This window comes from Lygodium microphyllum, chromosome 23 (genome assembly GCF_053477565.2).
Source record: "Lygodium microphyllum isolate KBCC chromosome 23, Lygodium_microphyllum_v1.1.10, whole genome shotgun sequence".
NCBI lineage: Eukaryota > Viridiplantae > Streptophyta > Polypodiopsida > Schizaeales > Lygodiaceae > Lygodium > Lygodium microphyllum.
In genome coordinates, this window is record NC_141157.1 from 111,658,150 (window position 1) to 111,681,413 (window position 23,264).

Here is a 23,264-nt window from a genome sequence, read left to right on the forward strand (position 1 = left end):
ATCACTACTTTCATCACCACAGAAAAGAATGATTAGCATTTCTTTAGTAGGATGATCGACAAGGTACTTGTATGTCGAAGACTAGGGCTCCACTCTAGTTGTGTTATAATGTGTCTAGTGATTCTTTGCCATAAACTTGCAAATACAGCCTATGTATTTTTTAGCAATTCACGCCAATAAATCTGCCTACAATGGCACTCCAGTCTCATCATTATTGTGGTTCTAGGAAGGTGGCTGGTTAGTAAATCACTCTGGGAAAACAAACAAAAGAGCCAACCAAAAACATTCACCTCAACAATAGACTAGCATGGAAGTAAAATAAAAGAATACTGACAAGAAACGCCGTTATCACACCCAGAAACAAGAAAGCCAAAGAAAATTTGATCCTCTCTGACTCCCTACTAATTCTTATGCCACATAATAAACATCAATCTGGCAAAGCTAACCGTGGAAAACTCTCTGGGTCCTTTTTATATTGGTCTGCATATTGACTGAGATTCAATGTCGGAGTAATAATTATCAGACCCCATTAACCAACTGCATTACATCGCAGTTTATACCTCTTCAAAGATAAGTGTAGGTAAAATCTGTCTAAATCTTGTCTTTTAACATATACTTAAAGCTGGTTGAGAAAGGTATGTAAAATGTCTTGACATAAACTATAATCTTGCCTAGATTTGAAAAGCCACTTCTATTTCAAAATGGCCCAAAGATGTGCTCTTTTTCTTTGTCTAATTGAGACATATCGTTCAATAGTGAAACCAGTCATTATGCTGAAGCCAAAACTCATTCTGTCTTTTGTTTAAAACAGGAGTTCTTCAAATAAAGATGATGCAAGGACTATATGCAGTTGTACAAAAGAATTACTGGTGACATTACAAAAAGAGAAATATGGTGGGTAAAGTCTCCCAAGTGACTTCACCCAAAAATGATTACAAAATATACATTTACAAATGCTTAAAGATGGTTGGGCCGTCTTTTACCTGTATCTGTTCTCATTTTCTTCACAGGAGTCAACCACTGATGTGGTCCTAAGGTTCGAGGCCCTCTGTTAATATTGGTTTGAACTTTCTCAGGAACTCTTTGAGCAGGCACTCCTGCTGGAACAGCCCCAGCTTTTGCATAACCTGTGTTAAGGCTGATCCCAGAACCTGCAGTTTTCACCTTTGTACCTATGCACTTTACAACTACCCTATTAGATTCTTTAGCTACCTTTTTACCTATAGGTCCTAGCTTGTTGTCAGTACTAATAATCCTAATCTTATTTGCAACTTTTCCTCTATCATTGCGCTTCTTTTTAGAAAACACGAGATCCAATGGATGTACCAACTCTTCCTGAACTGTCGCTCCACCTTTTCCTTCATCTGATTTGCCCTTTGTTTTTACAGGAGTCTTATTAGACACTTTCACCTTTCCTTTTTTGTTTGTTTTCTTGGCTCCCATTTGAGAAACTTTTTCACTTACATTTATTACAGAGCTTTTCATAGGCCGGGTTGCCTGTAAGGACCCAGTTTCTGGTTGTACTTTTCCAGGTACAGTCTGACTTGCTGGTTGTTGAGAAGAGGGCCCGGAAGTGGCCATAGGTGAGCTAAGAGTAGCAAGAGTTTTTGTCTTAACACAGCTGAAATCAACATCTGGAAAGCTATGATGCATCCGCTGAAAGTACACAGAGTGCAACCTTCGAGCATTAACTTTAACCTGTCACAAAGAAGTGCTGAGGTGTATGAGTCATCAAGACTTAAAATACAAAGTGTGAAACTCTCAACCTTCACTAGGAAAATCATAAGCATTGATTGTTGACCTTCTTAAATACAGATTTTTTTAAGTGTCTCTCACATCCAACCATGCAAGTAATACACATGCGCACATCCACCCATGGCACAGGCAAATATACACATGCATAGCTGCGCATCATACAACCAATTAAAACCGTGCATATTGACCATGCTTTACAAATATCAGAAATACCTCTCCCATCAAAACACACAATTCCCATCACAACACACAAGTATAAGCGCGTGTGCACAGCCACCTATATCTAAAATCTACACGCAAACATACGTGCAACCAGGCATGCACGCATCTGTCCTATGACACTTCAAATATACGATGAAATCCTCAACATAAAGAGAGAATTACAACCAGTAACAATGGACAAAACAAGATCCATACTTCTTCTTTCCCCTTTTTACCTCACTTCTCCTCCCTTCTTGCAATATCTTCCTTCCTCCTCTCTCTCGCCATCTCGTCGTCATGCCCCCTACCCAAGGGTGGCCCTTCTCTCTGCCATCATTGATATTTTTAAGATTTCCTTCTGACCTAGATGTATTTCTCCCTCTTGGCTCCATTCGGAAAAATTCAAGCATCTACAGAAGATTTCCTTCTCGCCCAAATTGATTAATTTTGGAGAACTTCAAGTGTCTACTAAAAAGAACATGACAACGTGCAAGCCTCTACAAGCCTATTATAAAACAAAGCAGTGCACAACAAAAAGCTTTGAAAGATTATCAAAGACAAGAACACACACGGGAACACAATGTGATCAACACTTTGAACATGAACCATAAACGATGAAGATGTCTCTCAATATATAGGTGCATTGACCAAAAAGCTAGGGAAAGACCTAAGTCTCATTCACTTGGGCAACTCAAAAGAAGATACATATCATCTCCACGATCCTAGCAGGTCCTTCAACAGTCCATTGTGATACCCTTGGCCCGATGCCTTGGGGTGGGGCCTTTGGGGTAGGGCTGAGCTGCCCATTCGCTCTCCTTAATCTCCCTTTTTTAGGCTGAGAGGGGGTGTTGAGCTACCAAAGCTTCTCCTAAATTATTATATTCCATAACCAACTAGGGTCTAGATGTACCAGCTCAATTATTCATGTTAGTTTTAATGCTCCTAGAGCCTCAAATGTGATTTGTATATTGGGGTTTTTTTTTTTTTTTTTTTTGGGGGGGGGGGGGGGGGAAGGAGAAGCATAGAGAGCATAGAGAGAGAGAGAGAGAGAGAGAGAGAGAGAGAGAGAGAGAGAGATCGCTCTTAAAAGTACACAACAAACTAAAAGATTGATGTAATAGATTATATGAGATTGTGAACGTACAAAGGTAGGGCCTTACTTTAGAGGCCCACAATGAGCCCAAAACCTAACCCTAAACTTACACGCACTAATATGTTGTTAGGAGTAATGTATCATGTGTCATGTACGGTCATCTCCATAGTTGCCAAGGGTTTCTGAAACTGGAGGTATGAGACAGGTTTCATACGGGTTTCATAAAATATTAGAAATGGGTTTCATTTGAGATGGAAAAAAGTATAAAGTTTTATACGCATATACTATATGACTCATGTGACATAGAAAACATAGATTGACATTATTCATTATTCTATACAATGCAAAAAAAACATTCAAAATAGCATCAATATTTGCATGCATCATAGTCCACTATCCATGCCCAACATCAACTTTAGCTGCAAAAGGAGCCATCAATATATGCAATCATCGTGGATAACAACTCAAAACAAAACTCTGGCAATCAGTGCCAATATCCATGTCAACATGTTAAACAAATCCATGATAAATGATAATTACAAAAGTCCCACGACATTTAGGGTATGGCATTGTGAAAGTTTAAAATAGGTGTTTCATACGTTTATGAAACACCTAGGTATAAGACGAGTTTCCTAACCTTATGAAACAAGTTTCGTAGCAACTATGATCATCCCTTGCATGTAAGCCTCTGACGAGGACATTAGGACTTGATAGAGTGTCTATCCATTATTTTAGGTGTTTTAGACACTTTAGATGGACGTGACATTGGTACATTTCATTTTGACCATTTCGATCGGTTGATTGGGCTGACCTGGGTCCCCCACATTTTGGGCCTCGTCAATTGTACTAATTGTGGCCTCAATTTGCCTACTTATACACGGCCTATCCCCCTCACTCTATTCACTCACTCATTCATCATTCAACCAGCCCTCCTCATTCTTCCCTCATCCCCCTCCTTCCATCTGGCGGCCACACTACTATTGAGTGCTGCATGTTGGGGCTGATCATTGCAGCCTTGTATCATTCAATCTTCTTGTCAGTTTGATCCTTCTTTCTCTAGGTTTCATTCATCTCCTCCTCTCGGTATTTGTTATCTTCTAAATCTCCTCCTCTATTCACTCCGTTTTCATGGGAGCCAAAGTCAATATCATTTGAATAAAAGTTAGTCAAATGTGCAAATATGGCCTACACATATTAGGTGCACGTAAATTATTTCACACCGTGAAACCCAGGACCCCGAGATATCAATTAGTGCCAAAGGCAAAAGTTATAATAATGGAAACCCAACATCTCGAGATATAAATTGGTGCCAAAGGCAAAAGTTGTAATAAGTTGTACTTGACAGGTACTAGGTAGTACCTGGTGTCAAATTTGGGCCTAGACCAATTTATTGCCCACTAAAGTCAATGGGGTGACATTATAGATTGGGCATTAATTAATTAATTAATACCAATCTAAGGGTCAATAACTGATCAAGGACACTTGAAAAATGAATTGGTTTGGCCAATTTAATTATTGGCCGGTGAAATTATTTTTCTATGCCCTAGAATAATTTGGGATTCGAAGGCTGCCACTTGGCAAAACTTGCCCATACAAGTGGGAAACATGCTTTTGGGGACTAATGAAAGTCTATTTGAGTCACTGTGAGAGAGGAGGAGGTTGTTGAAGGGCAAAGAGAGACTCTTAAACTGTTCTACAACATTGGAGACTTGCCCAAAAGCTGGAAACAATGATTTGAAGGCCTACAACAATATGTGACAGCCCCAAAAGGACCAAAACAAAGTGACAACAGTTGGAGGCTGTTGATAGCCATTTTGGACTCCCAAACTAAAGGTGACTACACGTTGGACTCTCTTCTCTCTCTACAACATTCTCTCTCATTCTCCAGTCATTTCTTAACTTCCCTCAGCATTTTCCAACAATTTAGATCATCAAAGAAAAAGATTTCAATGAATCGCTTCTATAAAACCTAATTTGCAGTAGAAATTAGGGTTTAGCCAGCTACCTCGAGATGCATGCTCAGAATTAAAGGCCTCACTCTTATCAAGAGAGTTGTTTCCCAACTTGAGGCACTCCTTCTTGTTACATCAAAGCTTAACATTGTTGTTAACCCTCAAACAAACAAGGTGGAAAAGCCGAAAAATCTAAAGGAGAAGACAAGGCCAAGGCAAAAGTGAAACAGAGGACGAAGGCGCGCCAAGAAAATTTTGGAAACACAAGAAGTACAGAAAAGTCCTAAATCAAGGAAAAAGACGCATGAGAAAAAACACGAGTCTATACTTTTGTAAAAAAGCGCAAGGTGCGCCATGATTTATTTTAAGAGTGCTAGGCTCTCACCCGTGTAATTTGTAAAGGTAAATGGACGGTAAGAATGAAAGCTAGGAAGATAGGAGGACAATGGGAAAAATGGCCTCGCGGCCGGCCATGTAAAAAAAAGGATAAGGGGATGATCGCCCAAAAAGGGATTTAGGGTTTTGTATATAAAGTTGAAAAGTGAATGAGAAGCTCATTCTTGTGTGTGGCCAAAAGTGGCTCTCCTCTTCTTCTTCTTCTTCTTCTTGCTTGCTTGAGCTTGTGCTTGAGAGAGGGAGTGAGTGTGTGAAGGTGAGGGACCAAGGTGGAGAAGCTCTTCAACAATACCGATTCCCCAGGCAAACCAAGGGGCAAATTTGTTTGAAGGCTTGCCGGTCATTGATAACAACAAGTAGCACTTGGATTGGTGGAGAAAATCAGTGAATCTCAGATGTACTCCATACATTTGCAATAATAGATAAAGAAATACCAAAAGGGGTGCCAATTTTGGCAACAACAGGCTGTCCATTGTCCAAGAATTAAGAGGTAGAGTGTGCATTTCAATTTATGTGAATTAATTACTTGTTGTAATTACTGCTAAGTCAGGTTATTACCACCCTATCTAAGGAGGAAGGCCGGTTTCATTAGGCTCATTATGATTATGCAGATTGTGTGATGCATCCAAGGTACATGTGCAAGCTACCAGGATTTCATACAAGGCTTGCCTTGCTGGTCAACGAAGGCACCATGCGTAAATGGTGCTGGTGATGTAGACATTAAATCCCAACTTACCCTTCACCATACTATCTGTGGCAGTTAGTAACATGAATCAATGATATGTTCTGTTTCTCAGTCACAAAACATTGTCAGCTCCGGTTTCATGATATAATGGAAATCTCACATCCCACGCATCTTTTCAACAGCTCAACAACTTCAGTGTTCAAAAGCAGAAATGAGCAAATAGAACTTTCCTTAACACATATGGCACGCAGGCCAAGCATATGAAGCAATGTGAAAGAACCAAAAGCACAGCCTGGCACCTTTTCTACAACACTTTCAAATGTATGAGATCAAAACTGTGTTAACAACAAGAACACAACTAGTTATGGTACCTCAGGTGTGTTATAATATCTTGCAGCATTGTCAAGCATTAGTTGAACATCCGCAGCAAAGTCAATCACACTTCCATACTCAAACCTATCAAGATGCTGTTCAATCATCCGCATATCAATTGGATTTGCAATTGTCTTGAGGTACTCCTGTACTTCACTGCCCTTGGGTAGCTCAAAGGCTGCAGCAATTGGTCGTCCTTCTTTGTCAACAACGCCCTTAAGCTTCTGCAGCACTACTTTACACTGCAAAATCCATGATCAGTGGAAGTATTAGGTGAAAAGTAAAATATGTAATGGCACTGCTGTTCCCTAAATTCAGAAGGCACCATTCAGAAGGCTGAAACACAGAAACCAAGTGCTCCAACTTGATGGCCTTATAAACCTTAAGAAAAGAAAGAAGCTATCTCAGTCACAGTTCAGCTATGATAGGGTTACAACCTTTCTTGTGCTATTTTAGCTGAGAAAAAAACAGAAGCGTGCAGGCTTGTTATATGCTTATTATGTTTGGCATGCAAGCATGTTATTGGACTTTTAAGTAAAATTAAGTAAAAGAGAGAGTTCTGTCATGGCCTAAAATTTATAAAAACTTGAAAGGACAGGCTTATTACACAAAAATGAATGTCGATACCTTCTTCTGTGTACTCTCAGCCATACGTCCAGCCATCAAAATTGCAGAACTGCCAACCCAAGCCTTAACAGTTTCTTTCAGAGCATCCTGCCCAGAAAATCCAGCAGACTTATTGTGTCTTTGTGTAACACGACAATGGGGTTGAGGGAAGCTCTCAGCAGGCCTCTTTCCTAAAATTGATGGTTCCAGTTGTCTCCTCTTAATAGGAGGACCCCATTGATCACCTTTCCAAAGCATTGTTTCTATGGCTCCCACACTTCTATCCATATATTTCCGTGATTGCTGTTGGCTTTCAAAGGCTCTTTCCATCTGATTGGGAGGCCTCTCATTATCAAAGATTGGAACTGGGGGCAATGGAAACGAATGATTCTTGACCCCAATGTTAGGCTGTTGAGGTAACGATGGCTGTCTTCTCTCTGTCAGGTTGCTGCTACTGCTTGCACCGATCTTTTCTAAAGGGCGTCTGCGGGGACATCGAAGACTTCTTTTACGTTTTGTAGTACGCTGTACGGTTTGCTCCTCTTCCCCGTCGTCTTGCTCATGCCCTGAGCTGTCTGAATGCTGAGCCTCAAAAGGTGAATCACCAGAAGCTGCAATTTCCCCTTCCTCAAGCTCTTCCACCTACAAAGGAACATCATAGGAACAGCAATAAGTTTAGTGAAGAGATGGTCACTGCAGCTACTTGAACAATGATCTGATTCCAAAAAGACAAGCCCAACATACCACAATTTGTGTGATTGGTCTGTTATCTAGAGCAGCTAGTGATCCAAATTTTTGAGACATTGGTGGTGTTTGGCCCGCATCCACTTCATTCCTTACTGTCTCGTCTTCTTCATCATGAGAAGAATCTGACACCCCATCTACTAGGTCATCTTGCCCTTTTTGAGAAAACGCAGTTCCCAATGGGCCAGGATGACTTCGGTTAATGTCTAAGTCCTCCTCTGACGCTTCACCTTCTTCACGCCCCTGCACACAATTATCCTCATCTTCATCATCCTCTCTTATTTCCCCTTCTTCTTCATCATCAGAAGCATCCCTCTGCACCTTTTGTTCACTGGCTTCAACAGCATCAGGTAACTGGTTTTCCCTAGACAATGCAGCTTTTCCTTTGCTTGCAATCTGTAAAGTTTTTCTTTTGCCTAGCATAACACTGGCTTTATTCTCTGATGCTTTTTCCAAAGGTTCCAAAAGGAGTTTCGCTTCTTCTTCTGCAGTTCCAAAAGTTCCTACAATACCTTTCTTAGATGCTTGTTTTGACATGGCTCCGATAGCAGCATTCACCTCTCGAGAGCCAACAGACAACCATTTAGGGACCTGGTGATGTTGCAACATTTCTCCAGGCCATTTGAACTCTTCATCCATCTGGTCAAAAAAATCAACTTCTTCTTCGCTCCTAGCAATCATCCTATTGACCTCCTGCAAACTAGGCACATCATGGACACGTTCCTGATATCTCTCTTCATCATGCAGCAATGCTTCAAGAGTAAGCCGCCGCTCTTCTTGTGTGGTCCTCTGATCAAAACGCCCTGCATTAATGACCTCATCAGCCATATCAATTTTATGTTGTTGAATCGTATTCCTAACCAGACTCTCCACAGAGCCCATATATCGATCCTTTCCAGCCATATCATCATCCTCCATATCAATGGTTCCTCCATTTCGAATCTCATCTTCCTTCTCATAGCTAGGAATAGTATCCACAACAGCCTCCATGTATATGACTCTAACTTCTCTTTTTTGTCCAATACGGTGGGCACGAGCTACTGCTTGCTCCTCATTTTTTGGGTTTGGATCTGGATCATATATTATGACAGTATCTGCAGTCTGAAGATTAAGGCCTCTACCAGCTGCACGAATACTAAGAAGAAAAATGAAACAGTCTGACCCAGGTCTATTGAACTCTACTATGGCAGCTTCCCTAGACTCTAAAGTTGTAGTTCCATCAATCCTTCTATATGTCAAACCTCGCCACTGGAGATAATCCTCCAGAATATCCAATAGCCTGGTCATTGTACTGAAGAGCAACACCCGATGCCCCGTATTTCGAAGCTTGATTAAAATTCTGTCAAGTATCCATAGTTTTCCACAGGAACGAATGGAGAAATCATTCATACGATCACCGAAAAATGGATAATTCAAAAAAGGATGGTTGCAGACCTTCCGTAGCTCCATGCACTTGTTTTGTAAAGGAGCATAGGCCCGCTTCTGTTTCTTACCATTTCCTGCTGCAACCCTCAAATCTTCATCCTCAGGATCAAGCCTGATTGTCCCGGTTGCTTTTATCCAATCATAAATTGCAGCTTGCAAAGCTGACATTCTACAACGAAGGACTATGGACACCTAATTTCAAGCAGTATATCCAGAATTAGTCCAAATGAATCTGCATAGTTAACCAACAGGTTAGTCTGCATAGAAGTTCACTTGTCAAAGCAAGGAACAGTAATACCTTGGGAGGAAGCGAGCCTTCAACGTCCTCCACTCGACGGCGAAGCATGAAAGGCTCCAATATTTGATGCAAACGATGAATGACAATAACTTTCTTTTCTGTCTCTAACCAATCATCTTCTGGACTAGTTGATGAGCTGTCCTTCTGAAATGGCATTGAGAACCAGTCTTGAAAAGATTTTGAATTATCAAAAACCTCAGGTAAAAGTAGGTTCAAAAGTGACCAGAGCTCTCGTAGATCATTCTGCAGACAAAAAGAGAGACACATTTTATTGATGCCGTAGCAAGCATCTCAAGAAGCTACGATTGAAGCCACAGAAGATCTTAATAAACATTCCTACTTATTAATAGAGTAGCTGGACAAATTAACATTTTTCTATAATCGAACCATGCATGCACATATAAATTACCAATTTTCTCTCAGCATGCATAAATGTGCTTCGAAAACAAATGTTAAATCTGCATTGCAGGATGATCACTCCAAAGTTTTCAATCCTGTGTCTTTTTGAACAAGCTAGATCTTATACTTTGAACTTTGCCCTTTCAACATGTAAGTTAATGACTATGTTTAAATTATAAAGCACATTCGGAAGAGGAGATAGCAAGATGCATCTCCTTCCCATTCCAAATCCCACTATTCCCCCAATAGTCTGGTCTTTTGCAAAAATATAACAATTACAGCTTCAACTTGTGCAAAGAAGGTTTGAGAAAATGTGAAGCACAACATATTTCTTGGGATTGAAAATGGAACTAGGAGAGAACAATAATATGCTACAAGTAACAACCTTGACATGGGGAATATGAACCTTCAATTTTCTTTCAAACCTCAATAGCCATATAATAAATAGGAGCTGTATCACCTGGTTCTTTTAGATAAATTAGTAAAATCCCAAAACATCAGACAGTTTCAAATCAACCTGACCCTCAATCCCCAAGACTAAGCAGACTCAAAAAGAGTGCTCAAGTAACACTATTCTCAAAATATGAAGTGCCTGCATGAAACACTAGACAATTGACTACATAAAACATGGATTCGAATAGCCTCTTTCTATTTGAAGTGTCTCTACATAATTTGTTACTTAGTAAAAGCCCAAAACACGGCATTTGAATCTGAATTGTATCCCCAAGGCTAAACAGACTCACAAACAGCGCTCAAGCAACAATGCTCTCAAGATGGTAAAGTCTGTATGACACTGAATAATTGAGCAGACAAAATATGGAGTTGCGATCTCAGCATTGTGTAAAACTGAAGCAGAAGGGAATTGACTCCTGGTAACCCTTTGTCTTCACCAATGAAAAGAAAGTTTTCATAACGAGCTCTAAGGAAAGCAGATGATTCATTCTAAAGGCCTTGAACCAACTTAAATTTACTTCACCTGCAAGGGAGTGCCTGTCAAAAGCAAACGTCGCTGACAACGAAAGCGATCTAGATCACGTGCAAGCCTAGATTCACGATCCTTCATGCGCTGAGCCTCATCAATAATCAAGTATTTCCACTCAACTTTTGACAACTTTGACCTGTCACGCATGATGAATTCATACGTAGTGACCAGCACATTAAACTTCACTGCAGCAACCTCCTACAAAAATGAGAAGCCCATGTGTCATGTACTGAGAGTTCCCTGCTCATATACAGGTGGAAAAAACCTTCATGATCTGTAACTTAAACCTGAGAATACAACTTTGAACGTTGATCTTTTTCCCCAACATAAAATATACACGAAACAGATGGTATCCATCGTTGTAACTCACTCTGTAATCAAAAAAACTAGTAAGGCAACTGAAATAACTAAAAAATCAACTATAACAAGAGAATGAGATAAACAACCATGTCAATCACCTTCCAATTTACAATAACTGCATTGGGAACGATTATCAAGTGAGGACCATAATTGCCTTTAAACTCCATCAAGTAAGCAATCAAAGCCATCACCTGCAAAGTTTGTCATAGCAGTTACATTTAGCTCCATTTCTGACTATCCTTTGCAGTGCTCCCTTTCCCTCCTTCCCCAAATGGCAAAAGAAAGTGAAAGATAATCTCATTGAAAGTTCAAAGGATACTAGGGCTGGCATTATTGGAAAGGCCAAAGGATACAAATAAAGTTAACAATGCATCAAAGTTTCAAGTTTCTTGGAACTTAAACTTTCACAGCACCATAGTTTCAAGTTTCCTGGATCTTTAACTTTCACAGCACCAATTCTCTCAGAATTCCAGTCAAACAGCTCCAGCCATAGACTTTATTATTGTGCTTCTTTGTTATTGGACAATGCCTCATGCATGTAGATATTTGAAGAAAGCAGACCAAGAAAACAGATTTTGATGAGAAAGGACCCATAAAAGCTTAAAAACCAGGAAGTATTTAAGGGGGAGATTCTAGGAAGTTTTTGAGGCCTGCAGGAGATAAACCCGGTGCAGTGGGGCCGTGGGGGACCTGCGTGGGCATGCATCCCCCCCCAACCAAAAGAAAGAAAAACTAAATTACAATGGAAAACACTTCATATAGTCAGACTCAGGTGCTCTCATCTTGTTCCAAACAATTATGTGAACTTGTGTCATTAGAATGTAAGGTTGACTTCAGGAATCTGAACACACAAAGATGTCAAAAGAGTCTGGTAAAAGACACCATGATTGCTGAAGGTTGTAGAAAAGAATGATGAGATATGAAATTGACAATCAAAGATCCTGGGAAGACATCAAGCCCAAAGCATGCTTGTTTCCAGGAAACTTTATACAGATAAAAGCCAGCCATCACATCCATCTTTCTATTCAACTAAGAATAAAAGAATCCAACAAGGGAAGCCATAAGCTTGTGTAGAAAAGAGGATCTGCTTTTTCATCCTTTTTGTGCAACCAACATGTCAGCATTCCAAAAGGAAAGAAGCTACATTCCAGATGTTCTTATCTTGAAAATTTTGCCTCTTCAAAATCTATATTTATGCTGCTAATTAAAATGGCCTACTCAACTAAAAGTGAATAAATTTGAGTAATCTATGCCTTGACTAATCACTTAGATGCTTTGCTATGTCACCATACAACCCCTACAACCCTTCAATACTACAAACACTCTATCCAAGGCTCAAGGAGACCTTAACAAATCCCCAGTACAGTGGCCAATGATAGTCAAACATTTGTAGAGAAGATTCTGATAAAATCCAATTCTAACATTTTTGCTGTTGTGAATTGCAAAGTTCTTATGCAGCATGAAGTGGTGGGGGTTAAAGGCCACATGTGCCTAGCCACCTACATTTAGTGTATACAAACCTGCACACCTATACACTGCATGTGGCAGGCGCCCATAACTGTCACTTTATTATTTATCTTTCAATGACAAATAGAATAAGGGAAGGCAGGTCACACATTGTGACTCTTAGAGTTCCCTAGTTCTACATCTACACTTAGCCCTTGGTCTGGGAGACTAAGGAGTAGCCCCACATCTTCAGGCGCATCTACAAGTGTGGCAAGTAAAGACAAAGGGAAGAAGAAAGTGTCAGATGGCAAATTGCAATGATGCATCTGCTAGTCATTTGGGGTTTGCTTCCCCATCTCTGTTATCTGCTGTTGTTTACAACAAACCTCCTGCTATAAGTCTGGAATAGTGATCTCTTCAATGTTTCGCTAGCTTTGAAACGTGAAATGGCTGAAACGTTTCACTGAAACGCGAAATGCCCAAAGTGAAATGGCTGATTGAAACAAGATTTTTAAATGGAAAACTATTGTTTTTTATGCTTTTTTGAGAGTTTTTAAACATTCTACATATATGATAGACATCATTTATAGACAAAGGGTCTGCATGGTATAAATGTATAAGTTGCAACTCATTATTTGTAAAGAAAACTATATCACATATATTGGTCAACCGTATCACTTGGCATTTCACTTGGGACTTGCCCAAAGGTGAAACATTTCGGGGTGAAATGCAACGTTTTGAGGGAGAATCGTTTCACGATTACCTTGGGTGGATGTCATGAGGATATATTGAGGTATTTATTGACTTCATTTGATCTCAAATAGCTCAGTGTTTGCATGGTTAACTATTGTACACTCTTTGGGCAGCGAGCATTTAACTAAGAAAGATTTATGTATTGAAGGCCTACATGCTTCTCGGGTATGTCACATAATTATGTGAATGCTTGGCACTAATGTATGTGCTCGGACATGTCTATGGTGACATTTGAGGCTTGGCTTTGGACACTTGCCACTTGATTCAGTGCATACTCACTTGCGGGTTTGAGATTTATTGGATTATATGCTCTTAAATGTATATATATTGTATCTTGGTTGCCCAAATGTTATATGCTTGATGTATTGAGCTTTGCTTGCTCACTTGACACTCCGGATATGCTTCAATGGATGCACCTTGGATATTTTTGCATTAAAGCACTTTGGACCTTTTTTTATGCAAAGCTTTGTTTATTGAGACAGTGGGACTCTTCTACTTTATGTATATGATCTCATGTACACTATTGGATGCAGTTGATTTGATTTCATATGCTTGGGACACCGGCACTTATCTCTATCGATAGTTTGTCAATGATGTACACATGCATACTAGCTACGTACTGAGCCTTGTAAGTCTTTGCTCGATCAATTGTGTATTTGACAGATCTCTACAATTGCTCTTGAGATCTCTTACATACACTATGTCTATGCCTATGGAATGTATTGTCTACTGACACTTTTGAGTTTGTGATAGGCTTTAAGAATAGCTATTTTATACCTATTCACTACTAGTTGTATTTGCATATCCCGGTTGCTATCTAGATTTCCCTAGCAGTGGGAGCTTGGTATTTTTTTCCCATTTGCCTGCAATTGGACTATCATACACTACTGCACCTATTACAGTAGTGCTGTAATAACAGTTTTAACATTCTTGTGGAGAGCAAACAGTTTGTTTTGGCGCTCTTTTAATTGCAATTTGTGGATAGCTATACTCTCAATTTTCCCCACCCTTTTGGATCAGTTTGGGGCTGTTTTGCTGTATTTACAACAGCCCACACTCTTGTCATTTGCAAACATTTGCAATCATTATGATAGGTTCATCAGCCAATAGTGCTATCTTCAACACTGAAAAGCTTCATGCCAAATGGCCATAACTTCCGATATTGGAAGACACAAATATGGAAAGTCTTGGTGCAAAAAAGGTAGGTTAAGCCATTGAAGTTAATAGGGCATACAGCCTAAGCTTTATGATATAGAGGATTGCGCAGAACTTGATGAGCTATGCAAATCCACTATCATCTTGTCATTATCAAATGCAGATGTATTTTAATGTCATTGACAGTGAGGGTAATGCCTATGCATTATGGAAAAAGATTTGTGATCTTTACGATAAGCAATCCTACATCTCAGTTATACTAGCTAAAGAAGCTTGTGGACCTTCACATGAAGAAGGGTACGGCTATGTCTACTCATTTGAATGAGTTCCACTCTGTTTTCAGCCAGCTTATCTCACAGGGCATTTGGTTTGAAGATAATATCAAGTCTTTGTTCTTGCTTGTCACACTACCCGAGTCATGGGACACTTTTCATATTACTATGAGTGCTCATCCCCGTAAGGATGGTTTTAACTGCAATAATGTAGGGAGTGCTCTACTGACAAAAGAAGTAAACAAGAAAAACATTGATGCAACCCGCACTTCTCATACCTTGACTATTAGAGGCAAAAATGGTAGAAATGGCAATAACAACCGTGGCAGAGACTCCCAATCCAGCAAGGGCAAGTCTCAATCTCATGGGCAATCTCTCGGTAAGTCCCACGGACCTTGAATCCTCTTTGACATGTCATTATTGTGGACAGCAAGGTCATATTAGGCTGCAGTGTCGTAAAATACACAATGATAGGTATGGTCTCAGTGAATTCGTGTTTTTGTCAAAGTGGATAAAGGCCAATTGATTGCCCAAATCAAGAGGCAAATCAGATTGAAGACTTGCTAGTCGCTTTGGACAGCAAGGGAAGTTTGGATTGTGAAGGAGATTGGGAGAATCCCATTGTAAATCAACATCTACTTCAATAAAGCTAAAATAGTGGGTAAATTTGTGTTTTCAGTTTTGCAATAAATGATTGGTGTTGTAATTAAGTTGTTATTAGGGAATTACCACCCACTGAAGGAGCTGGTTTCACTTGGTACTCCCGAGACTAAGGGGCCATCAACACTACATCAGAAATAGAAGACTCAATTACTTCTAGATGAACAAATGCCAATGATGATGGAGCAACCACTACTCTTGTCACACTTAAAGTTTGTAGATTTCTCCTTCTTTCCATCCTTCTTGTCCTTGTCGAGATAATCTTTCTTCCAATTACTTATCTTACCATGTGTGTCAAGTAGACTCCTTGTCTTTCTTGGTTTTATCATCCATCTTCTAGTCCTTCTCTTTCTTTTGGGAGCTTTGACCTGTAAAAGCCTCCCACTTCACAAGATTAAGTGTCTTAAATTGCTCCTCTTGATCCAACACCATAGGAACAAGCTCTTCCCATTAGATAGTGTTGGAACGCCCCAAGGTAATTAAAGCGGAATAAGATGCACCAAATCAAGGGGCAACCTATGACAAATCACTACCATATCTTCACACGAAATCGCCTTCTCAACATTTAGAATCTGCATCTAAAATTGCCAAAGCTTGTTAGTGCTCTCAAATGGAGATAGGCTTGTTTGGGTTTTAAAGTCCATATCAAAACCCCCAAAGACACAGGCCAGCTTCATAGGCATCATCCAATTGTTAAGTGTTAGCAAACTAGTCAACTCATAAGTGAGTCTAGGTGTACTTTAGTAGGCTAGGCACACCATTTTATTTATGTATTTTTGTCACCAGATTTATGAGGTTCTAGCCATTATTGAGATGGCCAACTTGATTCTTTTATTTATTTATTGCTAGCAAACTTTTTGCTGATTGTGGTCAATTTGTTGGCCACTGCTCCCTCCTCATTCATCGTCAACATACTCAATTACTTCCAAGTCTTGTTGAAGAGAGGGAGTCTATGCCAATGCCCACATCAACCAGTGATGTAACTGTTGTATCAAACTGCCTCATGTCTTGGTATATTGACTCATCTATCTTCTAATCAGTCCTCATCTATCTTCTATGGTTTATGCAACCAGTTTTTGGATATTCAGCTATTGAAGGCAGCTATGGATGTGCAAAAGTTCAAGGAGGAATGAGCGTGTATGTGACAACTAGTGAGAGAGTCATAGAGAGAGGAGTGAAAGTCCTATCTGATATGAGTATACCAACGATATGTTGGTACACAAACAATAAAATGTATTTATACTTAGGGCACGTAGGGGTCCATTCACATGTACAACTAAATAATGTGTGTGTATACACAAAAGGTTAAACGGGCCTTTATCCCAACAACCTCCCACTTAAAGGTCCGAAGTGAACCTGTAGCCCACTCCCACTAGTCGTATGCAATGCTTGTGTTGAGCTTTGCTTAGAGTTTTAGTGAGAACATCTGCAAGATTGTCCTACGTTTTGATCTTGGTCAATGTGATTTGACCATCTTCCAAAATCTGTATGATGAAGTGATATCGCACATCTATATACTTTGTGCGTGAATGATACATGGCATTCTTAGCCAGATACACAGCACTCTGGCTATCACATCCCAAAACTGCGGTACCCATAGACATGCCGAGATCCTCTGCAAGCCTTCCCAACCATATAGCTTCCTTAGAAACCTCAATAGCTTATATGTATTTAGCTTCAGTGGTACTCAGTGTAACAATGTTCTGCAACCTGAAACACCAAGAAACAGCCCCACCAGCAACTGTAAAGATATACCCGTTGGTAGACCTCCAAGTGTCCCCGCCACCTGCCATGTTTGCATCACAATAACCCTGCAAACGAAACGCACCTTGCCCATAGCAAATACACTTTCTTTGTGTACCCTTGAGGTATCTAAGAATACACTTGACAACCTCCCAATGTGTTTTGCCAAGATTTGACATAAACCTGCTAACAACTCCCACTACATGAGCAATGTTTTGACAAGTAGCAGCCATAGCATACATAAGAGAGCCACAAGCTAATGCATAGGGAACTCCCTTCATAGCATTTGCTTCCACGTCATCTTTTGGGCTGTTAGCTTTACTAAGCTTAAGATAAGGAGGTAAGGGTACCACAAAAGGCTTAGCTTCAACCATGTTAAATTTGTCCAATACCTTTTCAATCTACTTTTCTTGAGATAAAAACAGCAATTTCTGCATTCTATCTCTACGAATCCTCATGCCCAAAATATGCTCTACATTCCCCAAATCTTTCATGGAAAAGGCTCACTTCAGCTAATTTTTGAGAGCATCCAAGCTAGTCTTTTTTTTCCCAGCTAGCAACATATCATCCACATACAAAACAAGTATGATGAGATTGCCATCTATATCATTTTTCATGTACAAAAAATGATCTGCATGGCTGTATGTAAACCCATGAGATTGCATAAAAGTGTCAAACTTTTTATACCACTGCCATGGTGCTTGCTTCAACCCATACAAGCTATGTTTTAGTTTACACACCATCTGCTCTTTTCCAGGAACTACAAAGCCCTAAGGTTGTTTCATGTAAATTTCCTCATCAATGTCACCATGCAAGAAAGTTGTTTTTACATCCATTTGGTACAACTCTAAGTCCAATACAGCAATGAGGGCAAAAAGCACACGTAAAGTGGTTATCTTCACAACAGGTGAGAAGAACTCTTGGAAGTCAATCCCTTCCTTCTGTGCATAACCTTTGGCAACAAGTCTTGCCTTATACTTGGGTTTCCCATCAACTGCCTTTACTTTGTACACCCATTTGTTTAGAAGAGGCTTCCTTCCCTTGGGCAATGACACAAGATCCCAAGTATCATTTGCATATAGAGATTTAATCTCTTCTTGCATAGCTAGCTCCCACTTACTGTTGAATTCGCATGACTTGGCCTCTTTGTATATAAGAGGCTCACCCTCATCTGTAAGTATCACATAATGCAAGGAGGGGTCAAACCTATGTGGTTGCCTTCTTACGCATGTAGACCTACGTACCGAATGATCAACATTTTGAAGAATTAGGTCTACATCTGGAGGTATGTTATTTTCAGCATTTATTGGCTGCTATAAGCCATTTTCAGTATGTTGTTCATGCTGTACAACACCTTCATTTTCATTACCAACACCTGCAATTTCATAATCAGCAAGTCTATCTTGCTGTCCATGACCTCCTTGTGCTCCTATTTGCTGTCCATTATCATCTGGCTCAAAAATAATTGGCTGATCATCAGTTTCAGCCTGTGGTACAGCACCATGAGGCTCATTTTCTGAAGTAATAGGTGGCTGCAAACTCTAAAATTTCACCTTTTTCATATCTTCATTAGAGGCTAAAGTACCTTTCAGCAATTTTGCCTCATTAAACACAACATTGCGGCTGCGAATAATTTTCTTGGACTGAGGTAACCACACTCTGTAGCCAAATTCACCCTCATCACCATAGCCCATGAAAATGCCTTTGGTGGATTTTGGGTCAAGTTTGTTCCTCAGCTCATCTCTAACATGCACAAAAGCATCACAACCAAATATGCGTAAATGGTCATATGAGGCCGATTTGCCAAACCAAACCTCCTCAAGGATGCCATTATTTAAGGACCTATTTGAAGAGTGGTTGCAAATGTGAACCGCGGTGCCTCTCCCCAAAATTCATGAGGGAGATTAGCAATGGACAGCATGCACCGCACTCTTTCACATAAAGTCCTATTATATCTCTTGGCCACCTCATTTGAAGAAGGGCTGTAAGGGGCTGTAAGCTCCCTCTTAATACCATGCAAGTCACACAAAAGGACTTGAATTCAGTTGATGTGAACTCACTCCCATTTCAATTCTCAAGCATTTCAGCTTTTTACCTGTCTAAGAGGTCGCAAATGCATGAAAAGTTTTAAAAATAGCAAACACTTCACTTTTCTTTTTCAACAGGTATACCCAAATCTTTTTGGAACAATCATCTATAAAGAAGATAAAATATGCAGCACCACCCAACGATTTCACAGGCATACTACATACATCAGAATGCACTAATCCAAGACATTGGACTTACGAGAGATACCAAAGTAAAAGGAATTTTTTATTTGCTTTCCAAACTCACACTCATAACAAAAGCCAAGTTTAGAGCCTTTCCCATCAATCCTCTTCGGAGAAATAAGAACATCAAGTCCTTTCTAGGTCATATGGCCTAATCTCTTATGCCATAAGTGACTACAAATTTCAGCAACTACAAGAAACTTGCCATTTAAGGCTTTACAGTGCAAACAATACAAAGTATCCTTCTTGGTTCCTTTTGCAACAGCATGGAACCCTTTTTCACTTTCCACAGACCACCACCAAACAGTGTGGTGTAGCCATGCAAGTCAAGCTGACTAAGTGATAGTAAACTCTTTTTAATGCCAGGCACATTTCTGACATCTTTCAACACAAGCTCTTGACCATTGTCTAAAGACAAGTATACAATGCCAATCCCATCAATCCTAAAGGCCCAATGCTATCACTATGATAAGAAGTGTTGTATGTAAAGTCCCTTAATCTCCGTATGTATAAACTTATACGGATGTGAACACACCCTTATTTGTACCCTAACACACAAATACTCTTTTTTTTGTGTACCGTGATTAGTTGGTACACTCATCTTGGGATTCTCTCACTATCACTCTCAACATTGCTCTTGCTCCATTTCTGACTCGCATTCCATTGCACTCTCATCCCAACAAACTCGTATTAGAGTTGCGACAAGAGTGTGCGCGCTTCCCAAGTACAGTGCAAGTCAGTTCTACGTGCATGCGCAAAGGAATCACGCTATTCACCTTTCAGTCAGTTGAGGGGCACCATGCGTTCGTCTTGACCAGGTGACAAGTTATGTTGGTCGGTCCCAACTTTTTTAAGCCAGTGTAGTAGCAAGCGTTGGCAGTGGGTACCAGACAACATGTTAGCTTTGACTAGACGAGACACTCAACAATGTTTCTGGGCAAACAACGGCCTATCGGAGACCAAGCAACAGCAGGCGACTACGCATGGCAAATCAAAGGCTACCTTCCTTCATATTTCGGACACTTCTTTGTCAAATTTTTTTATTAATTTCTACAAGCAAGCCCCCTACTCACTAATAGGGGTTCACGCGTGTAAGCACAGCTCTCAAATTTATGTGTAATTGTGCCCGAAAATTTGGGGGTTTTTCCAGATTTGATATTATTCATGCATAACAATGACATTGGACCCGAAAATTGCAGAAATTGTGCACATTGGCCTTGAAATTTTTGGGTCTTTTCATGTATCAGTGAAATTTTGCTCAACTGAGCCGAATTAACTAACATTGGTGCACATCTAGACCCAAGAAATTTGGGTCTTTTGCAAAATTTCGCTAAATTTTCCTATTTTATGCTCTCAAGAACATATTTAATGCAATTGGGGTAGATTGGTCAGTGAAATTTTGGGGATTTTGCTGAAATTTGTGGATTTTGGCAAAATTGATGTGTGAAATGCACATTGGCGACATTGCTGAAGCAATCTTGGTGTAAGCAGTACAATTCAAGCTTATTATCTCCCACTTGAGAGATTTTGGAAGAAATTGCAAAGAATTTTGGTGTTTTTTGTGTATCAAAAGTGCTTTTGGGCACACATATATGCAATAGACATGTTAGGCAGCTCCTACTGAGTTGATGTATAGATGAATATTCATGGTGCAGCAGTCTTAGTGATCATTTGCAGATCTAAGATTCTTGCAAATGTATTTTTGATGATATTGCTGAAGTGGGAATCACCTTGCGAAGGTGTATGCATGGAATGTACGTTGAAATCTCAATTATATTGATGAAAGTCATCCTTTTTACTGCTATACATATATTTGGATCAAATCTTACTTTTATTTCCTAAAATTCTAGGCTGAAATTAGCTGGATATTCAGCCTGTTATTTACTGTCATAATATACAGCATTGGTACTTGACACTTTACTAAATAATGCCCACTAATGCTTCTAGCAACAATGACACTAAATCCCTTCTTGAAATCAAGAGGTTTGATAGCACTGGCTTTGATTTGTGGAAGGACAAGATACTGGCATTTTATTTCTCAAGGACTCTTATGATACTCTTTTGGAAACCAAGCCTACAACTATGGCACATGAGGATTGGGCTAGACTCAACGAGAAGGCCATTGCATACATTAAAATGGCAGTGTCTGATGATGTACTTACAAACAATTGTGCCTCTCTAAATGTCAAAGGCTCACCTTCGTCAGTCAATAAAATGAAATCCAAAGATGGTTGAAACCTTTGTGGCTGCCTTCTGACACGTGTAGACCTTCTTACCAAACGATCTGTATTATCAGGCAATGGGCCTACATCCTTAGGTGTGTGCAGACCATCACCTGGTGCTGATTTTCAGCATTTTCTTGCTGCTGTAACCTATTTTCAGCTTGTCCTTCTTGCTGTCCTATTCCATTCTGTGCATCTATTTGTTGTCCATTATCTTTTGGCTGTAGCACAATAGGTTACTGCTCATTTTCAGCATCAAAAGGAACATAATCTTCAACTAACGGTTAATAAATGGCTAGCTGTTCATGCTGAAATTTGACCTTCTTTTTGTCAAGGTCACCTTGTGTAGCATTTTTTTGCAACTTTGCCTCATTAAATACTACGTCTCGACTGCGTACTATCTTCCTATCTTGAGGAAGCCAAACTCTATAACCCATCTCTCCCTTATCTCCATATCCCATGAGGATGCCTTTGATGGATTTCATGTCTAGTTTAGCCCTTTGATTTATAGGAACATGCACAAAGGCATCACAACCAAAGACACGCAAATGGTCACATGAAGCAAGTTTGCCAAACCAAACCTCTTCAAGAATGCCATTTTCCAATGCACAATTTGGAGAGCAATTGCATACATGAAATGTAGTTTTAAGAGCATCTCCCCAGAACTATTACAGCAGATTAGCTGTGAACAACATGCATCTGACTCTCTCACAAAGCGCGCGATTATATCTTTTAGCCATGCTATTTGATGTAGGATTATAAGGGGCTGTCAACTCACTCTTAATGCCATGCATCTCACAAAACTTTTTGAACTCATTAAAAACATACTCACCCCCATTATCCATTCTAATAGCTTTTAACTTGAGCTCTTTTTGTGTGGTAACGAAAGCATGAAACCTTTTAAAAGCATCCAACACTTCCTTTTTGCTCTTTAACACATACACCCATGATTTTCTACTAAAATCATTAATAAAATTAACAAAGTACCGTGCACCTGTCAGAGTGCAGTGGTGCGGAAGCGTAGGACTGAGAGAGAGAGAACGCAAAGAGAGAGAAGAGAGAGAAAGAGACAGTGGAAGATGAAGATCTGCTGTATAAAGTGTGCTGTATACAAAGATATGCAAATATATACATGGGCGCAGTGCGCTGGACTGCGTGTCTCCACCTCGACGATACAACCTGCTATTCACCTTGAAGTCCGCTGCAGTCTGCACGATCTCCTGTTTGAAATCTGCGAACAGTGACGGAATCTGTGCGAGCCTCCAGCCTGTAATCTGCGAGCAAAAGAATGTAGCCAGACTGCTGAAAACCCGGCTATAAATAGCCAAGAACTGGGCGCCAAATAACTGCCTGTCGACTGCATTAAATGCAGCCGATTGTACGGAAACAGGTCGGACTGCCACGTGGCAGTCCGACTGGACTGTGGACTGTGCAGTCCGACTAGGGCGACTGACCGCTAACACCCCCTCTCAAAG

At 40.0% G+C, this 23,264-nt stretch overlaps 1 protein-coding gene across 1 annotated transcript in view; it reads right to left on the minus strand.

Annotated features, from left to right (window-relative positions):
* Positions 1–606: 606 nt before the first annotated feature.
* Positions 607–23,264, minus strand: part of BRM (transcription regulatory protein SNF2) — a 40,638-nt gene continuing 17,980 nt past the window's right edge. The window contains exons 7-14 of the mRNA XM_087664521.1: positions 11,367–11,459; positions 11,196–11,279; positions 10,903–11,106; positions 9,528–9,770; positions 7,805–9,421; positions 7,082–7,702; positions 6,454–6,696; positions 607–1,698 (exon numbers count right to left, since the gene is read on the minus strand). Of these exons, the coding sequence (XP_087520647.1) occupies positions 958–1,698; positions 6,454–6,696; positions 7,082–7,702; positions 7,805–9,421; positions 9,528–9,770; positions 10,903–11,106; positions 11,196–11,279; positions 11,367–11,459 (3,846 nt within the window). The 3' untranslated portion in view covers positions 607–957. The remainder of the gene's footprint in view (positions 1,699–6,453; positions 6,697–7,081; positions 7,703–7,804; positions 9,422–9,527; positions 9,771–10,902; positions 11,107–11,195; positions 11,280–11,366; positions 11,460–23,264) is intronic.